We start from the raw sequence: 22,739 nt of genomic DNA, 5'->3' as shown, positions 1-22,739 counted from the left end.
CTCGTCGAGCGCGAACGACGACGGCGCGGGTTGTCTCCCCCCTCCCCTTGGGCACCGTGCCCGACCCGCACGCAGCACCGTCGCAACAAGTGTGGCGACTCGCTTGCACGGCGCCCCTCCGAGGAAGCGGCTGTTCGCGTGACGCGCGCCGCCCAGGTTTGGCCGAGAGTCCCGCTGACTGACGCACCGCGCGTCGTCAAATGTTTGTACACGAAAGGAGGCACTACACGTACCGCTTTATGGGCGATCAAACTGTAAGGTGTTTACGGAACGCAAGACCTGACGTCGAGCGCGGTGCAGATATCGTCGGCGTTCGGTTCGGATGTGGGTTCAAACGCTGCGGCATCGAACACAGACGCAGCGTTCGATGACGTGAGCCGAGCGGTACGTCAAACACGCACGGTTAGATCTCCCTAGAATCCCTCGAGCAACCTGTCGGAGGTCGGGCTACACGGAGAGCGAGTCGTCTGCTTCTAGCGCAGGAGTTGTGGTGGCTCCGATTGAAGGATAGTGGGGTAGACCTCAAAGCAATCTGCCATGAGGTCTACCCGCTATCGTTCATTCGGAACCAATCAGAGCTACTAGGCGTTCTGACGTCACCAAAAGAAGCAGACGAACTTGCACTCCGCAAAGCTGTCTCGCGGTTCCAACGCTCGTCGACGTGGGGCGCGGAAGGCGCGAGTGTGGCCAATTTTTGTTACTATTATTTATTTTCAGGAACCGGCGGGTGTCGATTTTGTTCTCCAGACAAGCAGGAAACGTCACGAATGAGAAGCACGGCGCGTCAATAGCACCACCCACTCTCGCGTGTTTAGTTTCCGGCGATACGACTTGGATCGAGCCGAAGTAATCGTTCGATGTTACGTAGCGCTAGCTTTGCCGAAGGTAAATTGCTTAGAGTAGTCTCGTTGTAAGGGAGTGCGAAGGTTTGGAATTTATTGCGATCTTAGTTAATAAGACGACGCGATTATGAATGAGACTTGGACAGTCGTCTTCTACGCACTGCCATCTTGGTTTACTGGGCTGTGGAACGTGTTCTGGGCATGCGCGGTACTTGTGGTGCGTGGAATATCGAAGGCCGCTCATAACTACCTTTTTTTTTTTTTTTAAATTGAGGTTTGTTCGGATGGTTTGACTTTTAGGAAAGCGTGCATCTCGCCGGGATGCACTTGGCACGCCTCGCGAGGTGGGAGTCTGATCAGAATGCAGACGAAATAAACATTGTCGTGGTGTCGCTCTCCGCTCGCTTTTGAAAAAGAACAGTTTTTCGCAGCTCCCACGTATCTGGGCCGTCTGGTTGGCAGAAGTCCGCGCTATCGCATGCACCTGCGCGGTTTTTACCGCAATTTATTTTCTCCGTTTGTTCTCCCCGCGCCTTTTTATGTTGCGTAAACGTGGATGGTAGGCGCGCCCGCGCGCTCAGTTGGCAGGGTGGTAGCGTTTTGGTTGAACGTGGGTTGGCGGTCTTGTTTAGCGTCGGAGCGATATTCCGCGACGCCGCGTGTTTGCCATTCCGCGTTCCCGGGGAGTCAGTCAGCTGGCAGTCGGGAGGTCGTTGTTCCGCTTACTAGTAGCACCTGTCCTCCTGCCGCTTTGTGTTTTGACGCACATATGCGCGCGCGCCGACGCTTCCGCGCTGCGACGAAAAGCCTGCGCGTCGTTGTGAGGCATGCGCTTTGCTCCGTTTCACTTTTGAGAGCGAGCTCCTACTCCCTGAGACTCAGGCGCGCGCTCGTGCATTTTAAAGTTCCTTCTCCCGTCTTTAATGCCCCCGTACCTCGAGAGTAAAATAAATAAATAGGTCACAAATGAGAACCGTAGGGCACCGAAGCGTCTCGTCCAAAAGCGTCGCTGCGGTCGGCTCTCCGCGATTGGCCAAACCACGGGCACAAGAGCGCTGTCAGACTCAACTTGGACGGTGTTCGATTAAAAAGAAGATAACTTTTAGCTTCCACTTTTTCTTTAATCACACCTTTTAACTTGTCGTAGCTCATGATAACTAGCTAGGGTCACAGCCCCTGACGTCACGGGGAGGCAAATCCTGGACGTGATGTCACGTTATCATTACTTTATTATTGCTTGACCCGGTATATACTTTGGGCGTTTTATGTACGCATTATTATTATTGTTGTTTCTCCACGTCTTCGTTGGTTAGAATTTAAATATTCTGTTTTGCTTTGAGTAATTATTTAGTTTGAATTGTATACTGTACTCTATGTCAAGTGTTGGGGGGCAAGGGCCTGTCAAGCTGCAAGTGCAGCTTTTTCCCCTGCTCTTGACACTCCTTTGAAGTGAAAATAAACGATTATATTATTACTACTCATCTCGGCGCCACGCCGAATGTTTGATAGTTTCCCCATTTTTTCTTTCTTTCTTTCTTTTCTTTTTTTTCTCTCTTTTTTTCCCCCCACCGATTTAGCTTTTACGCGTGTATTTGCGCCGAATACGCGCCTCGTATTTTGTTGTTCCACGCTTGAAATCCCGACCTGCCAAAATCTGAATTTCCTTCAACACAAATATTTCCTTTTTGTCTTTTTTTTTTTTTTTTCCACTTCACGTTTGTTAACGAGAGAGCTAAGAATTTCTTTCTTTTGTAGGAACTTGGGAAAAGGAAATAATCTCGGAGTCATTGAAACAGTTCGCCCGCGGCAATGCTGGAAGAGGGAAAGGAAGGAAGAACTGAAGGAGCGTCATCATCGATCGAATCGCGTTCGATTTCAAAGTTCGGTTACAAAGGGTGTTTACGACGAGGCGCTCTAATTTATTTTCAATGCCTCTATGATAAAACCGTACCTTTAGGCCATCGTAAGTTAATTGCTGCTCTTGAATCCTTATTTGTGACTGATTTATTTAAGAAAATTTATCGACTACCATGTGACAAGACACGTTCTGATATATATATTCATCCTCACGGCAGTTTAATATTTCGAAGGATACGAACACATGTGCGGACGAAGTTTGCGTAAACGCGCGCAGGCCAGCGTCGGAACGCCCAAGTTTCCTGCTCTTAGCCGCGGCGCCTGCTGTTGACCTCGTGTATCTGGGCCCTACTTGGTTGCCGCAGTCGAGTAACTCTTCCTCCGATAAGATACTAGCTTATTCTCTTCGCGGACAATTGGCGGCCGCCGGGAAGTTTTTGTTGTCTCCGGCGCCGCTGTTTTTGCCTTTGTCTCGGAGTGGCTGCAGGTAGAAGGCGCCGCTGGCCTCTTGCGGCTGACGTAGGCAATCGAGCGCCTTGGGCGGCCTTGTCCGGACGTCGGTCGCGCATCGTCGTCGTCCGCTTCTCGCGCATGCCGCCGTTGCGGCTTGTGCCTCGGGAACGCCGCCGGAGGAGGCTGCGAAATCCGGTCGCGGGGAAGAGGCGAATCGATGACACGCCTCGGGCAACTAGCGGCCGACTCGCTTTCCATGAATAATGAATGCTTTTAATCATCGGCGCGCGAGCTGGCCGAGCGGAGGAGACACCGCGGCAAAAACAGCAGCGCGTCTCGCAAGCTGGCCGTCGAGGTGTTGCGCCGCCGAACTGCCTGCCTACTCGCGATCCGTGGCCCTTTTCGGGGTCGTTTCTTCCGGGGAGCGAGGAAGGGTGGTCGAGCGTCGGCGAGGCTATTGAGCCGTTATTGATTTGGATCGATTCCCTAACCGGTGTGCACGGAGTGTTTATTTGTGCATCGGGCGTTCGAGGGTCGGCCGATTTGTCACGAGGGTGGGAGGGAAAGGTCGACGGGCAATCGTACAACGTTGATGGAACCGATCCGGCTCGCTTCCAATAATGTTATATGATTTTTATACCTCGTTTGTTTTTCTTTTATTTTTAGCCTATTTGCATCGATTGAGGGAACGTGCGCACGTTTTCTCGAGTTTTACGCGGGCCGATTTTTGCGTACGAGCGTCGACGTACGAGCGCCGTATTCCCCTCGCGCTCCTCTGGGCGGCGACTGAAACGGGGTCAAAGCCGGGCCTCGGCTGACACGTAGTTTCCAATCGGTGTGTGGGATAGATGCGCCGTGCCGGAAGACGCGCGAGAGTCCTCGTCGTCGGAGAAGGCGCGCTGCGGAATCGCTAAGCTGTCCGAGTCTCAGCTGTCGCTCCGTTTCTTTCTTTATCTATTTGTTGAGGGGGCGCTGCGAGATGCGCCCGCGCACTCCGCTTCATTTGCATGCGGCAGCGGCGTCGCACCTGCCCGCCCGCCCGGGCCTCTCGGTTTCACATGGACCGCAGCCGAGCACTACGAGCCATCGGACCCAATCCGATGCTGAGAGGGTGTCGCGTGACCCTGGCAGGGCGGTTCTCCCCCTTGCGGGTGGTCACGTGATACGCGGCGTTGCACTGGCTCCGACGGCGCGTAGTGTCCGCCGCAGTCCGCTTCGTAAGCTGGAACGGAGCGGGGAGGTTCTGCGAAGCGCTCCCGCGGAGTCGGGCATCGATCGCGTAGTCGGTGTGGCCACCCGCGCACGTGCTCGCGCTACGCTGCCGACACGGCCGCCTTGCGGGGGTGGTTTGTTCCCCCTCCCCACCACCCCTTGGGAAGCGGCACGCGGGTTGCGCGTTTCTCTTGCGCGTTGAGGGGACGGCGGGTGAACGGGCGTTGGGCGGTTCAACGTGCGTGTGTTTTTTTTGGGGGGATCGCCTCTCTCCTCGGCTTTGAGTTGGCATTCGTTGCGAACTTAGCGCAGGTTATAGCTTACGTTGTGAACACTGGAATACGGCAGGCCGCAGTTGTGACGCTCCTCTGAGAACGTGCCCGACAGTTTGTCTGTGTGCACTGACCCTGCACTGGTTTGGAGCACACGTAAATAAAGGTCGCAACGTCGGCACAGGTTGGCGCCACAGCCCCTCTGGCAGTGATCCGAAAATAAAAAGAAAGGTCCCTCGCGATCGTAGCACTGTGGCCGACTTCTTTGCTACCACAGTCTCAGTACAGCTTTTCTAAAATGACACCAGACTTTTGATGTGCACAGTGCTACAGCTGAGTTCTGAAAATGACTGACAGTGCCGCAGCCACTCCAAACACTTCAATCCAAAATTGGGAAAAAATTTTGTTCATTAAATATTCACTCAGTGACCCTCAGGAGAGGGACATTGTTTGGTTACCATATACCTGTCAAGTTTTGAGTCCAAATTACGGCATCCCTAGCAAACTACTGTTCGTTGCTACTTGTCTGCCCATTATTGCTTTGAAAAAGTCTAACCTTCGCAGTATTTAGTGCACTGGACAACACCCCCAATTTTCATGCAGCCTACTTCGGAATTTTGAACTACTAATAAAAATCCTTACTGCAGGTAGTTGATGTTCAAAACTGTTCAAATAGTCAGTAAAGTTTAACTGTTTATTAATGGGAGTAAATAGTAGCCTTCACTTTCTGTTGTGGGCACCTTGTGTTCTTGTTTCAGTTCATTTGCATGTCCCACTACACTGCCCCAGCTCCCTTTTCTGAACACCACCAGCTTTGGGCACTTTGCTTGCTGGTCAATGCAAAGAGGGTACTCCTGGGATTGCTGTGCATTGGACCATGCTTTTAGTGCTCGTTGGGGTGATCGATAAGATCCATGTGTTGTTTCACAGAGCATTTCCTGCCGCACTACAAGGCTTAGTCTATAGGGGTGTTTGCAGTGGAAGAGGAATATCTGGTTTTCTATGCACCTTTTAATGTTATTTTATTTCTCTCCTTCCAGACACCGAACAAGGCAGCTGGGAGAATGGACTCTCCTACGAATGTCGGTCTTTACTCTTCAAGGCTCTGCACAACCTGATACAAAGGTGCGAAAACACATTCTCTGGTCTTGAATCCACACCTGGCCACCTGCTCCTAGCCTCTTATCTTAACGGCTGGCGTCTTCTGCAGGGGATATAATCTTCTTAGTGCCCTGGGACAGTCGTGTTAGGGAAAGTTGAAAGGTGGAGAAGATAGGGGAAAGGAGGGAGGGAAGAAAAGTGGAAAGCGTGAAATGTATGTCAGCCTTTAAGGATTGATCATTCATAAGCATATGCAGATTAGTCTCGCCTTTGGCACACACACGACCTTGCCTTTACGGTGCTTTGTCACTTCTTTTATTAATACAGGAGTGAGTGGAGAGCTCCGAGATTTGTATTTGGGGTCCTGTCCCTTTGTGCCCTTTCCAGTAATGTGACCGCTGCGCCAAGGGGCTAACCCTGCTACATCCTGCCACATTTTGCAAAAATATGGGTAATCTGCGCCAAGCCTGCGCCAAAAAATTAATTTCGGTTGTCTTTCAAAACCGAAACTAAACTGAGTACAGTAATTAAGCGTGCGTGGGCTAGGTGGCGCTCTCGTCGTCTCGTCTTGCGTCTCTTTAAAAAAATTTTCAACGATAGACGCGGGCGTGTGCGGGCGCTCCAACGGTATACGTGCTGTTTACCAGGCTAGCCATTTCGTCATGCTGCGAGAGGAAAACACGTTTTTGCGCAACGGGAGTAACTTTGTTAGCTGAAGCACTCGCTCCTGAAAGCAGCGGCCGTGGGAAAACTATATTTGGTCCCTGCAATGGTCGCGCGACGTCGGGTGTTGTCGCTGCGGATATGGCGCTTTCAAAACTGAAATGTAAGGACTGCCGCATTTTCATCAACATTCCTGTTCTTGTTTAAATCACATGCTACTATAAGAATCCCCCCTTAACCCACAGACTGCTGTGTCTAAGTATTGATTACCTAGGTTTCTCTCAGTAGACTTCCGTTCGAGAGGGACCCCAGTACGTGAAAAATATGCCGCTAAAGAAAGTTGGTGAAGAGAAGTGAGCTAAAACAAAGAAGGCAATGTCCGCACACTGAACCCGCTCAGCGCGCATGTCTTTCTCGAGTTCAGTCGTTGCACAAAGCTCTCCAAGAACGTTTTGACCCTGGCTCACTATGTCTTGCATCGATGCGCTCAGGTTCTTTTTTTTTTTTTGTCTTCAGCTTGTACCTTGCCTGCCGTCCTTGCTAACACATGCCGCTGGGCTGTTTTTTGTCATATGCTGGACAGTTACATTTTGCATACAATTTTGGGAATCAGTTGGCGACGGAGCGGAGCGGCATGGTTTCTATTGAACAGCCATCTCCGCTCTCGCGACAAAGCACATGCAACTGCAAGCCTGCGGAAGTTGCCCTCATGTGCATGCGAACATGATAGCACGATAGAGGCACCAGCCGGGACGCTTGCAATCCATTGTTTTACGTTTGCTTACTTTTGACGAAAATCTGGCACGTCGGGAACCAGTGAAACGGTGGCAAGCGGTTTTTCGGAATTGCTCGGCAACGCCTACAGCGCTGTGCACTTGTGGAATGTCTCAATGTCTCTTTGGAGACATTGAAAGTGGATATTCATTTCTAGCTGAAGGCAAACGGGGCTTGCGGCAGCCTTGCAAAAAGTTTAGAAAAGCAAAAGGAAAAGCACCCGCTAGTCGTAATGCACCTTTCTCTTGTGTACAATTTCGCATTGCACTGCAGTAATGTGTTTCATCAGTCGGAGACTGCTTCCATCTATTATATTATATAAATAGTCAACCTAATGCTGTTACATTTACTACTAAGCTGGTCATTTTCAGATAAATTTTAATACATGCATTTTGGTTCTTATATATCTATAGCGGTTACATATAGGTATATGTATCATTTAAAGGCATACTTAACTGAAATTGGGATTTCGCAGAATAAGGCTGCAGAAGTGTTGAACAGGACACTACAAACTCCAAAGCATCACTGATTCATCGATATCTCAAGTGGATGGCCATAGTTTTGGAAAAGAAGGGCACGATGAAGCGAGATCTTTGACGTAATTTCCTCCGGGAGGATTTGAGAATGAGGGGAAGCGGCCTCACTTCTCTCCTCCTCGCTTCGGATCTCCTGCTTGATGGGACGAAGCGAGGAGCACAGAGAATAAGAACCTCTTTTCTAAAAATATGGCGATCCGTTAGAGATATTGCTGTATGAGTGATGTTTTTTTCTTAAATTTTGCAGCGTCCCGCCTATCCATCCAGCCCTGTTTTGTGAGCTCAAAATTTCGGTTCAGTATCCCTTTAGCTGAAGCATTGCAAAATGTGTCATGTCATTGGCATTTCGCTTACATGTTGAAAGACTCCCAGGTTGTCTAACGTGACCATAATTTGTTTATTGCGGTGAGCAAAAGTGTCCTTCGTTTGTCCAGCACTTAAAACAAATATTTTTACATTTCTAAGAATGTCTGCTTTAAAAGCCGCTTTTGCTGCTCCAAAACACTGTTTAGGCTGCTCCAAAAACCACTTTTGCTGCTCCAAGACACTGTTTTGGCTGCTCCAAAGGCCACTTTTGCTGCTCCAAAACACTGTTTTGGCTGCTCCGAAAGGTGCTCCAAAACGGCTTAGGCCAATCACATCACTGCCTTTCTACTCGACCTGGGGTGCCAGCTGTCATGAAGAAGCATTGACAGATGGTGTGCTTTGTTCTGCTGTCAGGTGCCTGCTATCCCGCGGTTTCACCCGGCTTGGCAAGTGGTTCCTCCAGCCCTGTGACACCTCTGAAAAGGACAGGGGGTGAGTGCTTGTGAAGCTTCATTTGGCTTGAACCACTCTAATAGCTGGCTGCCAAATGTTTTTTTTTTTTTTTTTTTTCTTCTACCTGGTTTTTCTGTTTTTTGAACCTTGAGCAGTATTGGTGGCGAGCTGAAGAAGACTGGCATGTTGTGTTTGAAGTTTTGATTTATATCATGAGTGAAAAGCTGCTGGAACTCTGTTTCCTAATTAGCAATTTCTACTCGGAAATTTTAATCTGGCTTTTGCAGGAGCAGATTTTTGAGTGACAGCCCATGTCAGCTCTGTCGTGGCTATGGGGCAAACTATGTTCACATGCATGAAAACAATGAAATAGGACCCATATTAAGTTGAAAGCCTGTCATTCTTTACTGGTATAGCACTCTCTAGGATTGGTACATGCCTGCACAAGGGTGTACCTTTCTCTACTTCACGAAGCACAAAGGCGGTTGAAGCTGGAAGGAAGAAAAGGATCCTCTTTTTTAAGCCTCAGAACCCAGCATTTAGAGGCTTCCAGAGAGCTCCATCTCAAGTCCTCATTTACTCGCCAGTTTTAATCCGGCTCATCATATTTGTTGCAGCTTTCGTTGTCTGTGTTTATGGCCGACCGTCTAACGCTTCTCCTCCCGTGGCGGCTCTCTCGGAACAGTGCGCCCGGTGTCGGTGGCGCCAGTGGGCCCCAGCTGACGTTTGCCTTCCACTTCTTCGTGCACGGGGACAGTACTGTGTGTGCGAGTGTGGACGTGCGTCAGCACCCGGCCATCTACAGGCTCTCGAGGCACCACCTGCTCCAGACCCAGGCCGGCACCCACACGCCCACCAAAGGTATGTGTGCCGCGGGACATCGGGGGCAGTGTCTGGAACGGCCCAACGCAAGAACCGTTCTGTTACCAGTGAAAGCTCTTGGCACAGTGTAGGGGAGCAAAAGGGTTTGTGGCAAGCAGTAACGACCTGGAGACTGAACGAAATTGGATTCACATGGTCATGTTGCCAAGTCTACTCTCTGCACATGTTGGTCTTTTACAGCAGAGCTATTAAAAGCTAGTTCCCCAGTTTCGTGTCCGTCACCAAATAAATGTCGACACAAAACTCTTGACAGCTACCGCCATCTATGAGCGACGGTGGCAACCTTTCCAGCCTTTCCTTTCGGGTTTTTACCAGAGTGGAAAGGCTGAATTTCTATAGCCGTCGTCCTCGAGGTCATCCTAGAGGTTGTCCTCGAAGTCATCCTTTAGGTCGTCCTAGAAGTCGTCCTTGAGGTCTTCCTAGACGTTGTCCTCAAAGTCGTCCTTGAGGTAGTCCTAGACGTCGTCCTTGAGGTCGTCCTAGACGTCGTCCCTGAGGTCGTCCTAGACGTCGTCCCTGAGGTCGCTCAAGAAGTCGTCCTTGAGGTCGCCCCACCATAGTACAGCTTCGCTGCTCTTCTTTCTTTGCCAGAGTGGAAAGACTGGAAGTTTTGTGCTTGTGCATGTGCCTGTGCTAGTTTTCATTTTAGTTTCATACCCTCAAAGGCAACCTGAGGACGCATTATCTGAAGGGGGGAATCAGAAAACAGATATGTACATATTATGCATAAAAAACAGATATTTAAATGGTAAAAATGAAGAAATAAAAGATAGAAACAAAACGAACACAAACAAGTGAAACCATATTGCAGTCGATTAATATATGGTCTGTAACTGTCTGACGCTCCAACATTGCTCGCAGTGATCCTGGGGCCCTTTGGCCTGGCGGGCACACTGACGGGCCAGGGCTACAAGGAGACGGATGCAGCCACCCAGACCCTGCTGAGCGAGTGGCACCAGTTCTTCCCGCTACCCCCCCATGCCTCGGCTGTGCCCCAGAGGGGGGACGCCACCCCCCCGGGGGGCGACGAGGAGCTGTTGCCTTGTGCCGTGGAGGCGCTCGTCGGTGAGGATCCTCCCTGGGCCATCCTAGAGTCACTAGATATGTCCCTCTGTTGCAGAGCACCGAAACTCTCTTTTTTTGGTGGAACCCTCTGCCATTTTGTGTTTATTAGGAGCATAAATGGTGACACACTCTTCACTCGACTCGTTTGGGACTAAATTCGTTCACACCAGCTAACGAAAGTTTTTCCATTCAGCATAATTTTACGCTGCACCCACTTGAATGTGCTGGAAATGGCTGGTTTCTGATTTGTTTATCTGTACTATATAGGGGCACTCGTCATACGCCATATTTGAGTGTGCCATTTGCGGCGTGTGCTCAGAAGGAGCACACACACTTACAATCGACACTTGCAATCAAGTTCGTCCGAGAGAGACAAGACGGGTTTTTAGGCCTCTTCCGACGGCAGAGGACCGGATGTGCTGCTGCGAAGAAAGTTGCAGGCCGTCGCAGGGGCCTTAAGAACTGGTCTTGTCTCTTTTGGTCATACTCGGTTGCAAGTGAGTGAACGGTGTTTTAGACCCTGGTATGACAACCTGGATGGCATGAAGTGCGCGTTGTAAAAGCGCTATGGAAGCTCGCCGACGGCTCTCACTTGGCTGCCACGGGCTTAGCAATGGCTGCTAGTGAATACCTCCATTTTGTGACGTTGGATATGATTCGGTTAATATACTGTCATATGGACAGTAACATGAACTATTAAACATTTCCGGGCTCAATAAATTTCCGTGAATGTGCTTGAGTTCCACATTTCGCAAAATTTTGGAGAATGAAGAATAAGCTTGGTGCAACATTCTGTATGGTTCCAGTATATTCGTGCAAACAATTTTTTGCGATTGTTTTCAACGCAAACAATTTGAGTCACCACAAGGTGTAAGTTGACTCGACACAGAAAGAATAAAGCAACTCGGGAAAAGGGACGACAAACATATCTTTCAACTTGCAACAACACAAGAAGGCCTTCTTTGTAATTCTACCCGGCCAGTAAAGAGAAAAGAAAGGGAGTCTGTAAGAGGGAAAGGAAAGTGTAAAGATAAATTTATAAAGAAAATATTTTTAAAAAGATAATGTATGATTTGAGAGAGAGGCTTTACCATCAGTTTGCGGGGGAGTGATTAGAAATTTAGCTAGTTCCAGAGGCAAGTAGATGATCTGGTCTTTGGAAAGAACAAGTGAGGGTGCAGACACGTTTTTCTTTCTGTGTCAAGACAACTTTACTAACACTGTCTACGGTTGATATGTACTAAGTTGTTTGTGACATTATTTTACTTCAGTTAGGCACAACGGCAGGTGATGGCGTCAATTCCACACAAAATCCGGCTTTTTAGCAAGTTGGAGTGCAGAATGTAACAAACTTTTTGCCGAACTATCGAAGCACCAAGGAGAATGCTGGGTACATAGTGGGAGACACAATGCTTGTGCTGGCTTAATCAGTAAATAAAGGTTTGAACTAAATAATCAAAATAAAATGTTGACCAATGCACGCTCAAGGTATAATTTGTTTTTGGCTTAAAGGGATACTACAACGAAATTTCGGCGCTCATTTTTTGGTCTGTATGTGTTCAAAGGAGCAGTATCACATCGAACATACCAATATCTTATTAAAAAAGTCTCGAAAAGGGATTTTAAAACGAATTAAACGATTAGCAAAGAGCACCTGGTGGATGTCGCTAATGCCTCGCTTGTAATACCCGTCTAGGAACCTTGACAGCCAGTGACGATCAGTGTCTCGCCTCCAGCCACGACGAGAGAAGAGAGGAAGGAGGAACTCCTCTCTTCCCGAGAATGCTTTTTTGTGTGTCGCAGGAGTCGCTATTCTCCCCCTACAAGATTATAGAAGAGTAACCCGTCACTCAAAATTCAAACAAAAGCAGCCGCTTCAGTGGCTGGAACGACTAGGCCATCCTCTTGATGTCGGCCTCGCCGTAGCTTCGCTCGTCCCAAGACGACCTACGTCATGACTGCGTGGTCTCCGCTGGGCCTTCTTGCCAGGGTGGGCCGTTCATAACGAAAAATACAGTCACCAGGCTCAAAATACAAATGTGCGATTGTCATTTACGGACATTGTGGATCATATTCAACCTATTTTTGAACACGACGGGAATATTTCAAATTTCGTTGAAGTATCCCTTTAAAATAACTGTGGGCACCAGCGTGTGCAACGCGTTTAATTAGGCTCGCTCCACGGTGCTCGGGCAATTTAGCTAAAGGCCTTTCGTCCCGCAAGGACTGAACTTTGACCCCTTTGGACATTTCTTGCAATCCGCTTTTCCGACACCGCAGGCGGCGTCAAGCTCCGCTATCCGTCGGCCTACGTCTTTGTGGTGGAGACGGACGAGCCGGCCGGCCGCCAGGAGACCCCTCCGGTCGCTTCCAACCCCGCGACGCCGGTCCCCAACCCCGGTGCGCCCCTGGGCGGCCCGCACCTGCCCCGGGGAGGTCCACCCGGCTACCCCGGCGGCATGAAGCTGCCCCCGGGCTTGACGGGCGTGCTCACGCCCCCAACGTCCCCCCGCGACCCCGGCTACTTCCACCACGGGGGCGGGGCCCACCTGAGGGGGCCAGGACAGGTGGCGGCGGCGGGGGGTCCCGGTCCTCCCGGCCGGCCGGCGTGCCCCCCTGCGCCACCCCCTTCCTCGATTGTGCCGGCGGACGGTCCCCCTGTGGCCGTGGTGGCCCACAAGACCAAGGGGGCCGCCTGGCAGGACGGCCTGCTGTCTAGGGGGCCCTGCGAGGACGAGCCGGGAGGGTGGGACTTTGTGGAGCCCTGCGGCCAGACCCACTGCTTCTGCTATAGGTGGGGTCCGACGTAGTCGTGCAATTGCGTGACGCAGTTGCCCGATTGCTTGTATGTAGCAGTCGTAAGCGCTCTTGTTCGTCTTGTCGTGTTAATGTGGAGGTAGAGGTTCGGGCTGCAAATTAAAAGGTCTCCAGTTTGGTTTGTATGGCAGGAGGCATATATATTCGTTCTTATAACGAATTAATTATAATTGATATATTGATCAATGTTGCCTTAGTAACCATGTGAAGAGTTTTACGTAATACTTTTATAAAGTTACCCTTGTGGTGAGGAAACGAGGCCTGTAACACATCCTCCATTGAGAAGGGCAGCGGAGCAAAAGGAACATAATGGCTGCTGCCAGCAGGTCAACGCGTTGTGTCGGCTGGCTGGTTTTCAACGTAACGATCAAGAAGACAAATGCATGAAATGGGAAATTTATGCACATATCTCTAGGAGTTCAACGCAGCCGACATTCCCAAATGTAATAGCCGGCAAAACATATCGAGAAGGCTCTGACATAACTTCATTTTCTTTTATGACCCCATTAAATTGCATCTTGTATCTCCACCCTAAAGAAGCACACGTTTTAACCTTAGTTCCCCCCTTACCTTACCTTATCTCCACCCTAAAACAGCACACCTTTTAACCTTAGTTTCTGCCGCCAACCATTCAGTAGCTGTGTATTTTTAGGCAGGCAGGAGTGGAAAATTTAATTAATAACACCGGAGTTTCCAATGTGAGCTTTCTGTTTGTATATGCTCGACTACTGCGCACTAACCTGCCCCGTCATTGGAGCGGGTCCACACACCGGCCCTGGTTGCTTTACCAGGTGCCATCGGAACAAACCTCGGCCCACGACCCCCGGCCCGGCGGCGGTCTGCGCGGCCTCCTCGGGGACCCCCCTGTGCCCCTCCGGGCCCCCCCAGGGGTCCTCGGGGGCTCAGGCGGCCCCCTCCCCCTCGGCCAAGAAGAGCAGTTCGGACAAGGGCAGCGGCCGGCCCAGAGGCCCGCCCGCCACCCCCTTCCACCGGCGCAGCCCCATCCCGGGGGGCGCCGCACCCTTTGTGGACTACGAGAGCATCGCGCTGCCCCCCGCAGCCGGGAAGCTGCCCCAGGTACAACTTCTCGAGGCACCTTGCCCGGGGCCACTAGATAGGCCATTCCCCAACCGTCCCCGGGTGCGGCAGTAGCCGCGTTCGGTTTACCTGCACCGGTGCAGAAAAGTGTTGGGCAGTGTACTTTCGGTTGTATTTCGATACACATACCGGAAGTAAAGGTCTACCAACGAGTAAACCTTTAATTTCAAGATTGTCTCAGTGAGCCTGGAGATTTAAGGTAACTATTGTCTCATCTGCTTTGTGAATAATGTTACTTCATAGGAAGCCTCTTTAGATGTCCCCCTGGTGATGCGATTTTAACCTTTCAATCGGATTGTAACTGTGAATTGCCAAAAATATTGCATATTGACACCAGACATGCCCTTAATATTGTGGAGTCCAGCAAATGGTTTCCATCCAATCGCATTATTTTCCACTATTAATTTGATTGTCCGTTCGAGACATTTATTGTTTGACTCAGTTTGCCACAAATTCTCTCAAACTAAAGGAAGACCCAGAAAAGTCGTTAAGGTTCCTAAATATAATTACGTGGATGCTCCAACGCACCGTATGTTTCTCGGAACCTGCGGAAGTCGTGCATAGGCACATCGGCGTCCAGTGGGTAGCGTACAAAACTCGGCGCTACGGCCCTACCACCTAGAAGGCACCGGCACAGCGGTCGCGCAAGGGGGTGCCGACGCGTGACCCGCCCGGTGGCCTTGCAGCCCCAGGGAGGGGCGGGGAGCCTGCTGCCGCAGCTCCACACCCAGCAGGGCCCTCCTCCGTCGGTGGGGTCGTGCTCCCACCCGGGCACGCCCCTGCTGCTGAGCGAGGGGGGCGGGCCGGCATCCCAGGCGTCCCAGGCGGACCCCGCAATGCCTACGCTGTCCCCGCACCCGCCGCCCAGGGAAGAGGGCCCCGCGGCCCCCAGGCCTTCCCCCGCGCCCCAGGACGCCGGAGGGGCCACGGGGGCCAGTCCCGCTCCCCCGCAGGGCGACGCGGCCAAGGACAGGCCGCCCGGGGAACAGGTGAGGAGGCCCGGCTCGGCGCGAGCGGGGGTGGGACAGGGGACGCGCTGAAATTGGCGAGCGGGGCCGCCCGACGCGTATAAATAGGCTGCGTTCCAAATTTTGCTCGGTCTCACTTTGGAGTGAATCTTTTGTACTTTGGCACTTGAAGACCTACCCGCATTTGCGTCACTCTGCCTCATTTAGCTTGTCGTAGATATCGCCGGAGTTACGCGGATCTGGTCGAGTAAGGTTTGGAACATGGCCACGGAGCGCCGAAACTTGGCAGGCTCCACGCTGTCCCCTTCTTTAAAACAATGTCGCGCGCTTGCGTAGGTTTATGGACACATCATTGTCAATCAATACGTTCAATCGATTTAACTTTCTGGACTGCACGGGACCAATGAACCTTGTTGCAAAATGGCATGCGCGAAGCACGCTGGGAACTTCGAGGTTAGCCAGCCGTACGTGGGCTGCTCTGTTGTCCGCTACAACCGCGCAGCGCTAGCCGCTGTAGTGGTGCACCCCTCCCTCCTTCCTCTTCCCTGTGTGTACACACTTGGCCGGCTTGCTTAGAGGGCAAGAGAATCTTGAGAATTTCATAATTCTGGCGCTCGTCCGCAATGCTGGCCGAGTGTGTTGACGCGTCTCAGCTCGGAGCAGTGGCAGTGAAAGCTCGCTGCAGAACACAGGGACACTGAGTTTAGTCCTCATTCCTGTTTGTTCCGATCTGCACGAGCACGTAGTATTGTGGTATTCAATGAACATCGCTCTGCGATGTTCATTGAATACCACAAACTATAGTCGCCAACAAGGTGAGAACGACGGAGAACTAATTCAGCTATCCCGTCCCTAGCACGGGCTTCCCACCTTCGACGATGCTTCGGCGTCTCGTCCATTTTAGTGCTAGTGCGCAGGCAAAACAGGCAAGGAAATTGATAAACCGAAAACATGTTGGCTAGGTACTACCATACCCGTCCAGTCGGGACTGGAGAGCACCCGTCCCGACTGTGACGGCTCGACCGGTCAGCCACGAGTGCATCGCGAGCCTCTTTCTCGACCTCTTGCTCCGGCCGCAGCTGCTGTCCCCCTCGTCCCTGCTGGACGTGAAACCGCCCCTGGAGGCCCCCCCGTCCTGCTCTCCGGGCGGAGGGTCCCACCAGTGGGGGGGTCCCGGCTCGTGCTCGTCCGCCGCGGCCACCCCGGCAGCTCCCTCGGGCCTCCCGGCCCCCTCCTCCGCTTCCTCTGTGGGGCCGGGGGAGGACGTGCCCGGCACCCCCGGCGGGACGGGCGCCACGGGGGGCTCTTCGCCGTCCGGGGGGGCCCCCAGCACCCCGGCCGCGGCCGCCCCCGGCACACCCGCACCCCCCGCGCGGCCCGCCTCGTCGACGGCCCCAGTCGCACCGCCAACGGTGAGAGTTCGCGCGAGAGAGTTGCTCCACGGCCGGGAGTCTTCCGACTTAGTGTCCCACGCATTCCTCGCATCGGAAGCGGTCCCAAAGTGCCAACAGACTGTGGCGGGAGCTGGCGTCTTACGACGTCGCGGTCCCGGTAGTCGGCTCTAGGAGTTTCGGCAAACGAGAGCGTTGCCGTTGCTGCAGCAACTGCTGGCTGCTCAAGCTTCCACAAACTATCAAGCTGGGGGACGACCTACGTCCTTCGAGCACCAGCGCAAGGGAAATTGAGACTGCAAGCAGTGATGGGGTAAACGCGCTAGTTCGAGATGCATTCAAGGTGCCATTCCAACGGTGCCTAGAATGCGTTTTGGACTAGTGCACTTACCACACCATTGTTTTTTTACTTCCTGGATTTTGTACCCACACTATCGCAGCTGGCACCTTAAAGGGATACTACAACAAAATTTCGGCGCTCATTTTTTGGTCTACAGTTGAACCTCGATGTAACGAAGTCGGTAAAATTCGCAATTTACTTCGTTACATTGAAATTTCGCTAAACCGAAATTTGGCTTTAGCATGCGAAAAAAAATTCCGAAACATTTTACGGGTATGAAAACTGACCGAAAATGACATTTATTTAGGGGCGAAGTAGTCCGCGAGTTTTGCTTGCGCCTTCTCCGACAGTAGCAGCGGCGTCATACGGCGTTCGAGCGCCCAGAGCGCTTGCACGGCATCCTGCTGCCCATGCGACGCCGTGTACCTCCTCAGTACGTCCATTGCGTCGAGCACTTCCCGAGTGCTCGTGATCTCGGCAGTTTCTTCAGGATGGCGTCCAAAACGTTTGCTTTCTCATCCAAAGAAAGAACTTTACGTTTCCTTATGGCAGCAAGCACGTAAGTGAACCGCCCGGTTAAAAAATAAAGCTGTTTAGTTTAGGCAGTTTAGGCGGTGCCAATGTTTCCAACCTACACAGCACTCTTCACCGCACAGTTTACTTGCCCCCTTGCCACCCTTGCGCCCACAGTGATGCTTGCGCCGCTTGCGCCCACGCTCGCAAGACGATAATCGGTCTTTTCGGTCTTCTCCTAGATGGCACTGCCCGTGCGGTTGCGCCATCACGTCGCTCCCCCGCTGAAGTTGGCTCCCGCGCTACCCGCGGTGCAGTGGTGTGGACTATGGTTATCAGTGAATGTCAGTGGTGATGCTGGTATGCCGTGTTAACTTTTTGCTCGGCATTTTCTGGCCAACCTCGCGGAATCCGCTTTGCCGCATGCCTCGCCGGTGCTACCGGCGCCGCATCCTCGGGCAGCCTGGGAACGTTGGAAGGCCTGTCCCCGTTAAGTAACCTATCAAGCGCTCGCGTTTGCGCATAATTTTTTTTTTTAACCACAATTTTTTTGCGAAGTTGTTTTTTAGAGTTGATTTATTTATTGCCTTCTATGGCAATGGCACTTCGTTATAGACTTAGACTTCGTTATATAGAGACTAAAAATACATGGGGTCTATGGGCAAGAAATTATGAAAAATAAAATACTTCGTTAAATCGAAGATTTCGTTACATTGAAGTTCGTTATATCGAGGTTCGACTGTATATGTGTTCAAAGGAGCAGTATCACATCGAACACGCCAATATCTTGTTAAAAAAGTCTCGAAAAGGAATTTTAAAACAAATTAAACAATTAGCAAAGAGCACCTGGTGGATTTCGCTAACGCCTCGCTTGTAATGCCCGTCTAGGAACCTTAACAGGTGGTGACGGTGAGTGTCTCGCCTCTGACCACGACGAGAGAAGAGGGGCAGAAAGAACTCCCCTCTTCCCAAAATGCCTTTTGTGTGTCGCAGAAGTCGCTCTTGTCTCCCTACAACATTGCAGAAGATTAACCCGTCACTCAAAATTCGTACAAAAGCAGACGCTTTGGTGGCTGGAACGACTAGGCCATCCCCTCGACGTCAGCCTCGCTGTAGCTTTGCTCGTCCTGAGACGAACTACGTCACGATTGCGTTGGATGTCACATGGTCTCCGCTGGGCCTTCTCCGAGCGCTTGCCAGAGTGGGCCATTTATAACAAAAAATACAGCCACCAGGCTCAAAATACAAACGTGCGATTGTCATTTACGGATATTACGGATCATATTCAATCTATTTTTGAACACGACGGGAATATTTCAAATTTCGTTGAAGTATCCCTTTAAGTCGCCGGCTGCAGTCCTGGCATTGACGCAGTAGCAGATGGGGAAACGGCAGACGCTTGTCGTTCTGTAGGTCGCTCCACTGCTGGTCAATCGACGAAAACTAAAGCATTCGCAGGTAGAGATGTCGTGGTGACCCTTAACTCCGCTCTCTTTCCTCACCAGGATTGCAGCGAGCTACAAATAGTGCCGCGGGCTCAGGTGTCGTAATCTGTCGCCACTTTGGGACCGCTTTCGGTGCGTGGGAGGAATGGGACACTAAACGGCGGCCAAAGGCACTTTCTAGGCGTTGTACTGTGGTTAGATAGTGAGAGGCTTTGCCACCCGGGGGGAAGGGGGGGGGTAGGGTTCAGTCTTCAGGTTGAACTGTCGTGGAAGGCGCTGAGAAATCGCGACGAATGCACAAATTGGTTTGTTCAATGGAAAAGAATATCATTTGTAAAATGACCTATCCTCTAGCCATTCAAAAGAGAGGCGAACGGTACAGGGCTGAATCAATGTTTGTGCTGCACCTAAATTTTTTCAGACGGGGCACTCTCCGCCAGTAAGTTTTTTGGGACAACTTTTTAGAACTATTGTAGGCATCCTTAAATTCTGCCCTCAGAGTGAATTTTTTTTTTTTTTTTTTTTTATTAGGTTGTTTTTTGAGAACTGCAGTAAATACATTCTCGTTCAGCCAGCACTTCCGTGGTGTAATCTCGCAGTGTTCCCACAAATGTTTACAGTGATAAGTTGACAATTATTAACTTTGCTCTACAGAGCACGAATGTAGTGACCATCACGTTCAAAAAAGTGGTTCGCAATAATTAATGCGTCGACAGTTCACCCCCATTTGCAAACGAGCTTGTGAACTTGCTGTTATTTGCAGTACTTATTCTTACTTGCCTAGTTGCTCTAATCCAACAGACACTAAATTCTAAAATGAATTTGTTCCGTTGCAAGTTGCAACAGAACCCCCCGGAATAAGCGAAAGGCAGTGATGTGATTGCTGCGCCATTTGCGCCAAACTGCGTCAAGGGGCTAACCCTGCTTTATCCTGCTACATTTTGCCAAAATATGGACAATCTGCGCCAAGTTTGTGCCAAAAAGCGAATTTCGGTCGCTTTTCAAAACCGAAACTAAACTGAGTACCGTAATTGAGCATGCGTGGGTTATGTGGCGCAAGCGGCCGCCCTACACAAAGGACCCTGCATGAATGGTCCACCCGGTCTTGCATGGTTTTCCCGCCGTCTCGCACTTCGTGCTCTCGTCGTCTCGTGAATCTCGTCTCGCGTCTTTTTTTTTTTTTTAATCTTTTCAACGATAGACGCTGGTGTGTGCAGACGCCCCGACGCTAGCGTGCCGGGTACCAGCCATGCCATCATGCTGTGAAACGAAACCACCTTTTTGCACAGCGGGAGTTACTTTGTGAGCTGAAGCAACGGCCGTGGGAAAACTATATTTAGTCCCTGCCTTCCAGTCACCGTGGTCGCGCGACGTCGAGTGTTGCCATCCCGACGTCGCTGCAGATATGGCGGTTTCTAAAATGAAACTAAGTACCAGCGCAGGTTCATCAACATTCCTGTTCTTGTTTAAATTGTACGTTACTACAAAAAATCTTTGTTTAAACTACTGTGTCGGAAGTATTACTTATCTAGGTTCCTCTCGGTGGGCCTCGTTTTTAGAGGGACCCTGGTAGGTAAAAAATCTGCCGCAAAAGAAAGTTAGTGAAGAGAAGTAAGCTAAAGCAAAGAAGGCAATGTCTGCACACTGAACCCGCACAGCGCGCTTGTTTGTCTCGAGTTCAGTCGTCGCGGAAAGCGCTCCAAGAACCTCTTTACGCTGGGTCGCGAGGTTTTACATCGATGCGCTTAGGTTCTTTTTTTTTAATGCGAAAGCATTAATTGGTCCCTCAGAGTTAGCTGACCTCATTAGTTTGAAGCGTGAAAACGGTACCTATACTTCGTCTCGCCCTAGGATGGACTAAAGGTAAAAGCTACGGGCCACCAGATCCAATCACAAGCCACTTAGAAGTTGCGTGGTATTTCACTTCTATGCACGTGTCGGTGCCTCCGCCTAGGATCGCTAATGGGTATGGGTGGACAGTGGTTCGAATTGAATAGCACTGAGTGACTCATCAATTTTACATCGCAAAGAAAGCCACGACATACAGACTCTTTGCAGTGTCAAAGCTATAGAAAGGATGCAGCGCTTTTTGATTCGGAGCATTATTCGTTCATCCCTACTCAATAGTTACCATGTCCTAGTTTAGCGTGTAACGTGATTGGACCTGGCGGCCCTTGGCTTTGGCCTTTACTCTATCATAGAATGAGACAAAGTATAGTTTCCCTGATCCCAAAAGTAGCGAAGTAAAGCTGATAGATTTCGCCTTCGGTTCCAATCGTCCGTTTCCACGACCGCTCACCCCATGGCGCTACGTGTCCATCAGCGCGCCGTTAACACGGAGCATCCAAGGTCAGCGTGCCCAGGGAAGCACGCGCACTGACCGGTGACGAAAAGTATGCAGCAGACGAAAAAGGGAGCGGACGAGCGGCTTGCATGCTTTAAGGGGAAACACTGCTTCTTGGGCTTTTTTTTTTTATTTATGGTCCAAATCAAATGAAATTTATAGAGCATAATCATCTTCCCATTCTGATGACAAATATGTACTTTGTTTTAAAATAGCTTGGTTAGTTTTGATAGAATTAACTATTTTATTTGAACATTTTATGGGAGAGATTCTAAAAAATTATGAAGACAAAACTCAAAAAGAAATATATCTCTGTAAACTAGAAGGTCTACAGAATCCAATAAGGTATAAATGAAGGCTCCATGACTATTTATGACATTTTTGCGGCATTTCGAAATTTTCAGTTTATAAATCAATTTTTACAATCTATGTTGGAAGTGCTGACAAAAAATACTGATGCCTAGGTTGATGCAATTAAACCCCTTATTGGATACCCCACTTATACACCTACCAAAGAAAAAAAGAATTAGGAAGATCGGTTGTGTACAGCCTGAGATACGGCTTCCGAAAAATAGCAAACTGCGCAAAAAGTTCATTTCGAGAAAACAGCAAAAAACGTCCACGGACGGATTTTTACTGCTACCCGCGGCGAACTCCACTCGGATGCGGCATCCCCGCAGATCTTGCAACATCGCTTGAGTTTTACTGCAAGTCCATACTCGCGACCGCATTTTATGAGTTCGACATCGCTGCAACAAGCTTTACACTTCGCGAGTTGAAGAAGCGAGTTCACGACGTCGAGGCTTACGACGATGAAACTGTCTGTACTCTCGGGAGCTTCTTGATCGGCGCCCGAGACGCCGGCCATCAGGGCAGCTTTCCGCGTCGTAGCGGACGTCGACGAAAGTTCTTTAGAGTTTTTCCTCGGCTTTTTTTTCTTTCTCGTCGATCTCGGAAGCGCGGAGCATCACCGTGTCGAGCCGCACTCGCTCGCTTGAAGTCACGGATGTCGACGGCGCCGTCGATGCGACATCTTCGTGTTCGGGCTTCCGCACCTCGTTGTCGACGTTCAGGCTCGCGGGAAGTTAAACTGCGCCATGGATTAGCTTCCTCGGGCCCTTTTTTCGTTTTTTTTCCGAACTTGTGGGCCGTATGAATCTTTTTTCGTGGAGTTGTTGTGATCGGCATGATCAGAGACGCGCACGAGAATCAAACAAGATGGCGGATCGGAAACAACGAGCAGACGCTTCGTAACCCTAACGGCCAATGAGAAAGCGCCATTTGCACCAGTGATCCAAAACAGCCAACCATGTGGCAAGACTAAGTTTTTTATTTGTGCTTCGTTCTCGGCGGCCAATCGCCGTGTAGCATTGTGAATGGCGGGAGAAGAAAGAGCGGGAGCGGAGC

The 22,739-nt window shown here is 50.6% G+C and overlaps 1 protein-coding gene across 2 annotated transcripts in view; it reads left to right on the top strand.

Moving 5' to 3' along the window:
• The window catches only part of LOC8039474 (mediator of RNA polymerase II transcription subunit 13), a 150,827-nt gene that overhangs the window by 77,055 nt on the left and 51,033 nt on the right, over positions 1–22,739 (top strand). Inside the window, exons 3-10 of one of the 2 annotated variants that reach the window (XM_029994571.3) lie at positions 5,677–5,761; positions 8,431–8,508; positions 9,155–9,330; positions 10,213–10,416; positions 12,697–13,210; positions 14,025–14,310; positions 15,018–15,320; positions 16,379–16,711. In XM_029994571.3, coding sequence (XP_029850431.2) covers positions 5,677–5,761; positions 8,431–8,508; positions 9,155–9,330; positions 10,213–10,416; positions 12,697–13,210; positions 14,025–14,310; positions 15,018–15,320; positions 16,379–16,711 — 1,979 coding nt within the window. The remainder of the gene's footprint in view (positions 1–5,676; positions 5,762–8,430; positions 8,509–9,154; positions 9,331–10,212; positions 10,417–12,696; positions 13,211–14,024; positions 14,311–15,017; positions 15,321–16,378; positions 16,712–22,739) is intronic. The other variant, XM_040222401.3, reaches the window with a different exon arrangement.

The sequence above is a fragment of the Ixodes scapularis genome, unplaced genomic scaffold (assembly GCF_016920785.2).
Source record: "Ixodes scapularis isolate PalLabHiFi unplaced genomic scaffold, ASM1692078v2 PGA_scaffold1__304_contigs__length_218370807, whole genome shotgun sequence".
Taxonomy (NCBI): Eukaryota; Metazoa; Arthropoda; class Arachnida; order Ixodida; family Ixodidae; genus Ixodes; species Ixodes scapularis.
Note: the sequence above shows the minus strand (reverse complement) of the source record. Positions and strands in the feature narration are given on the sequence as shown.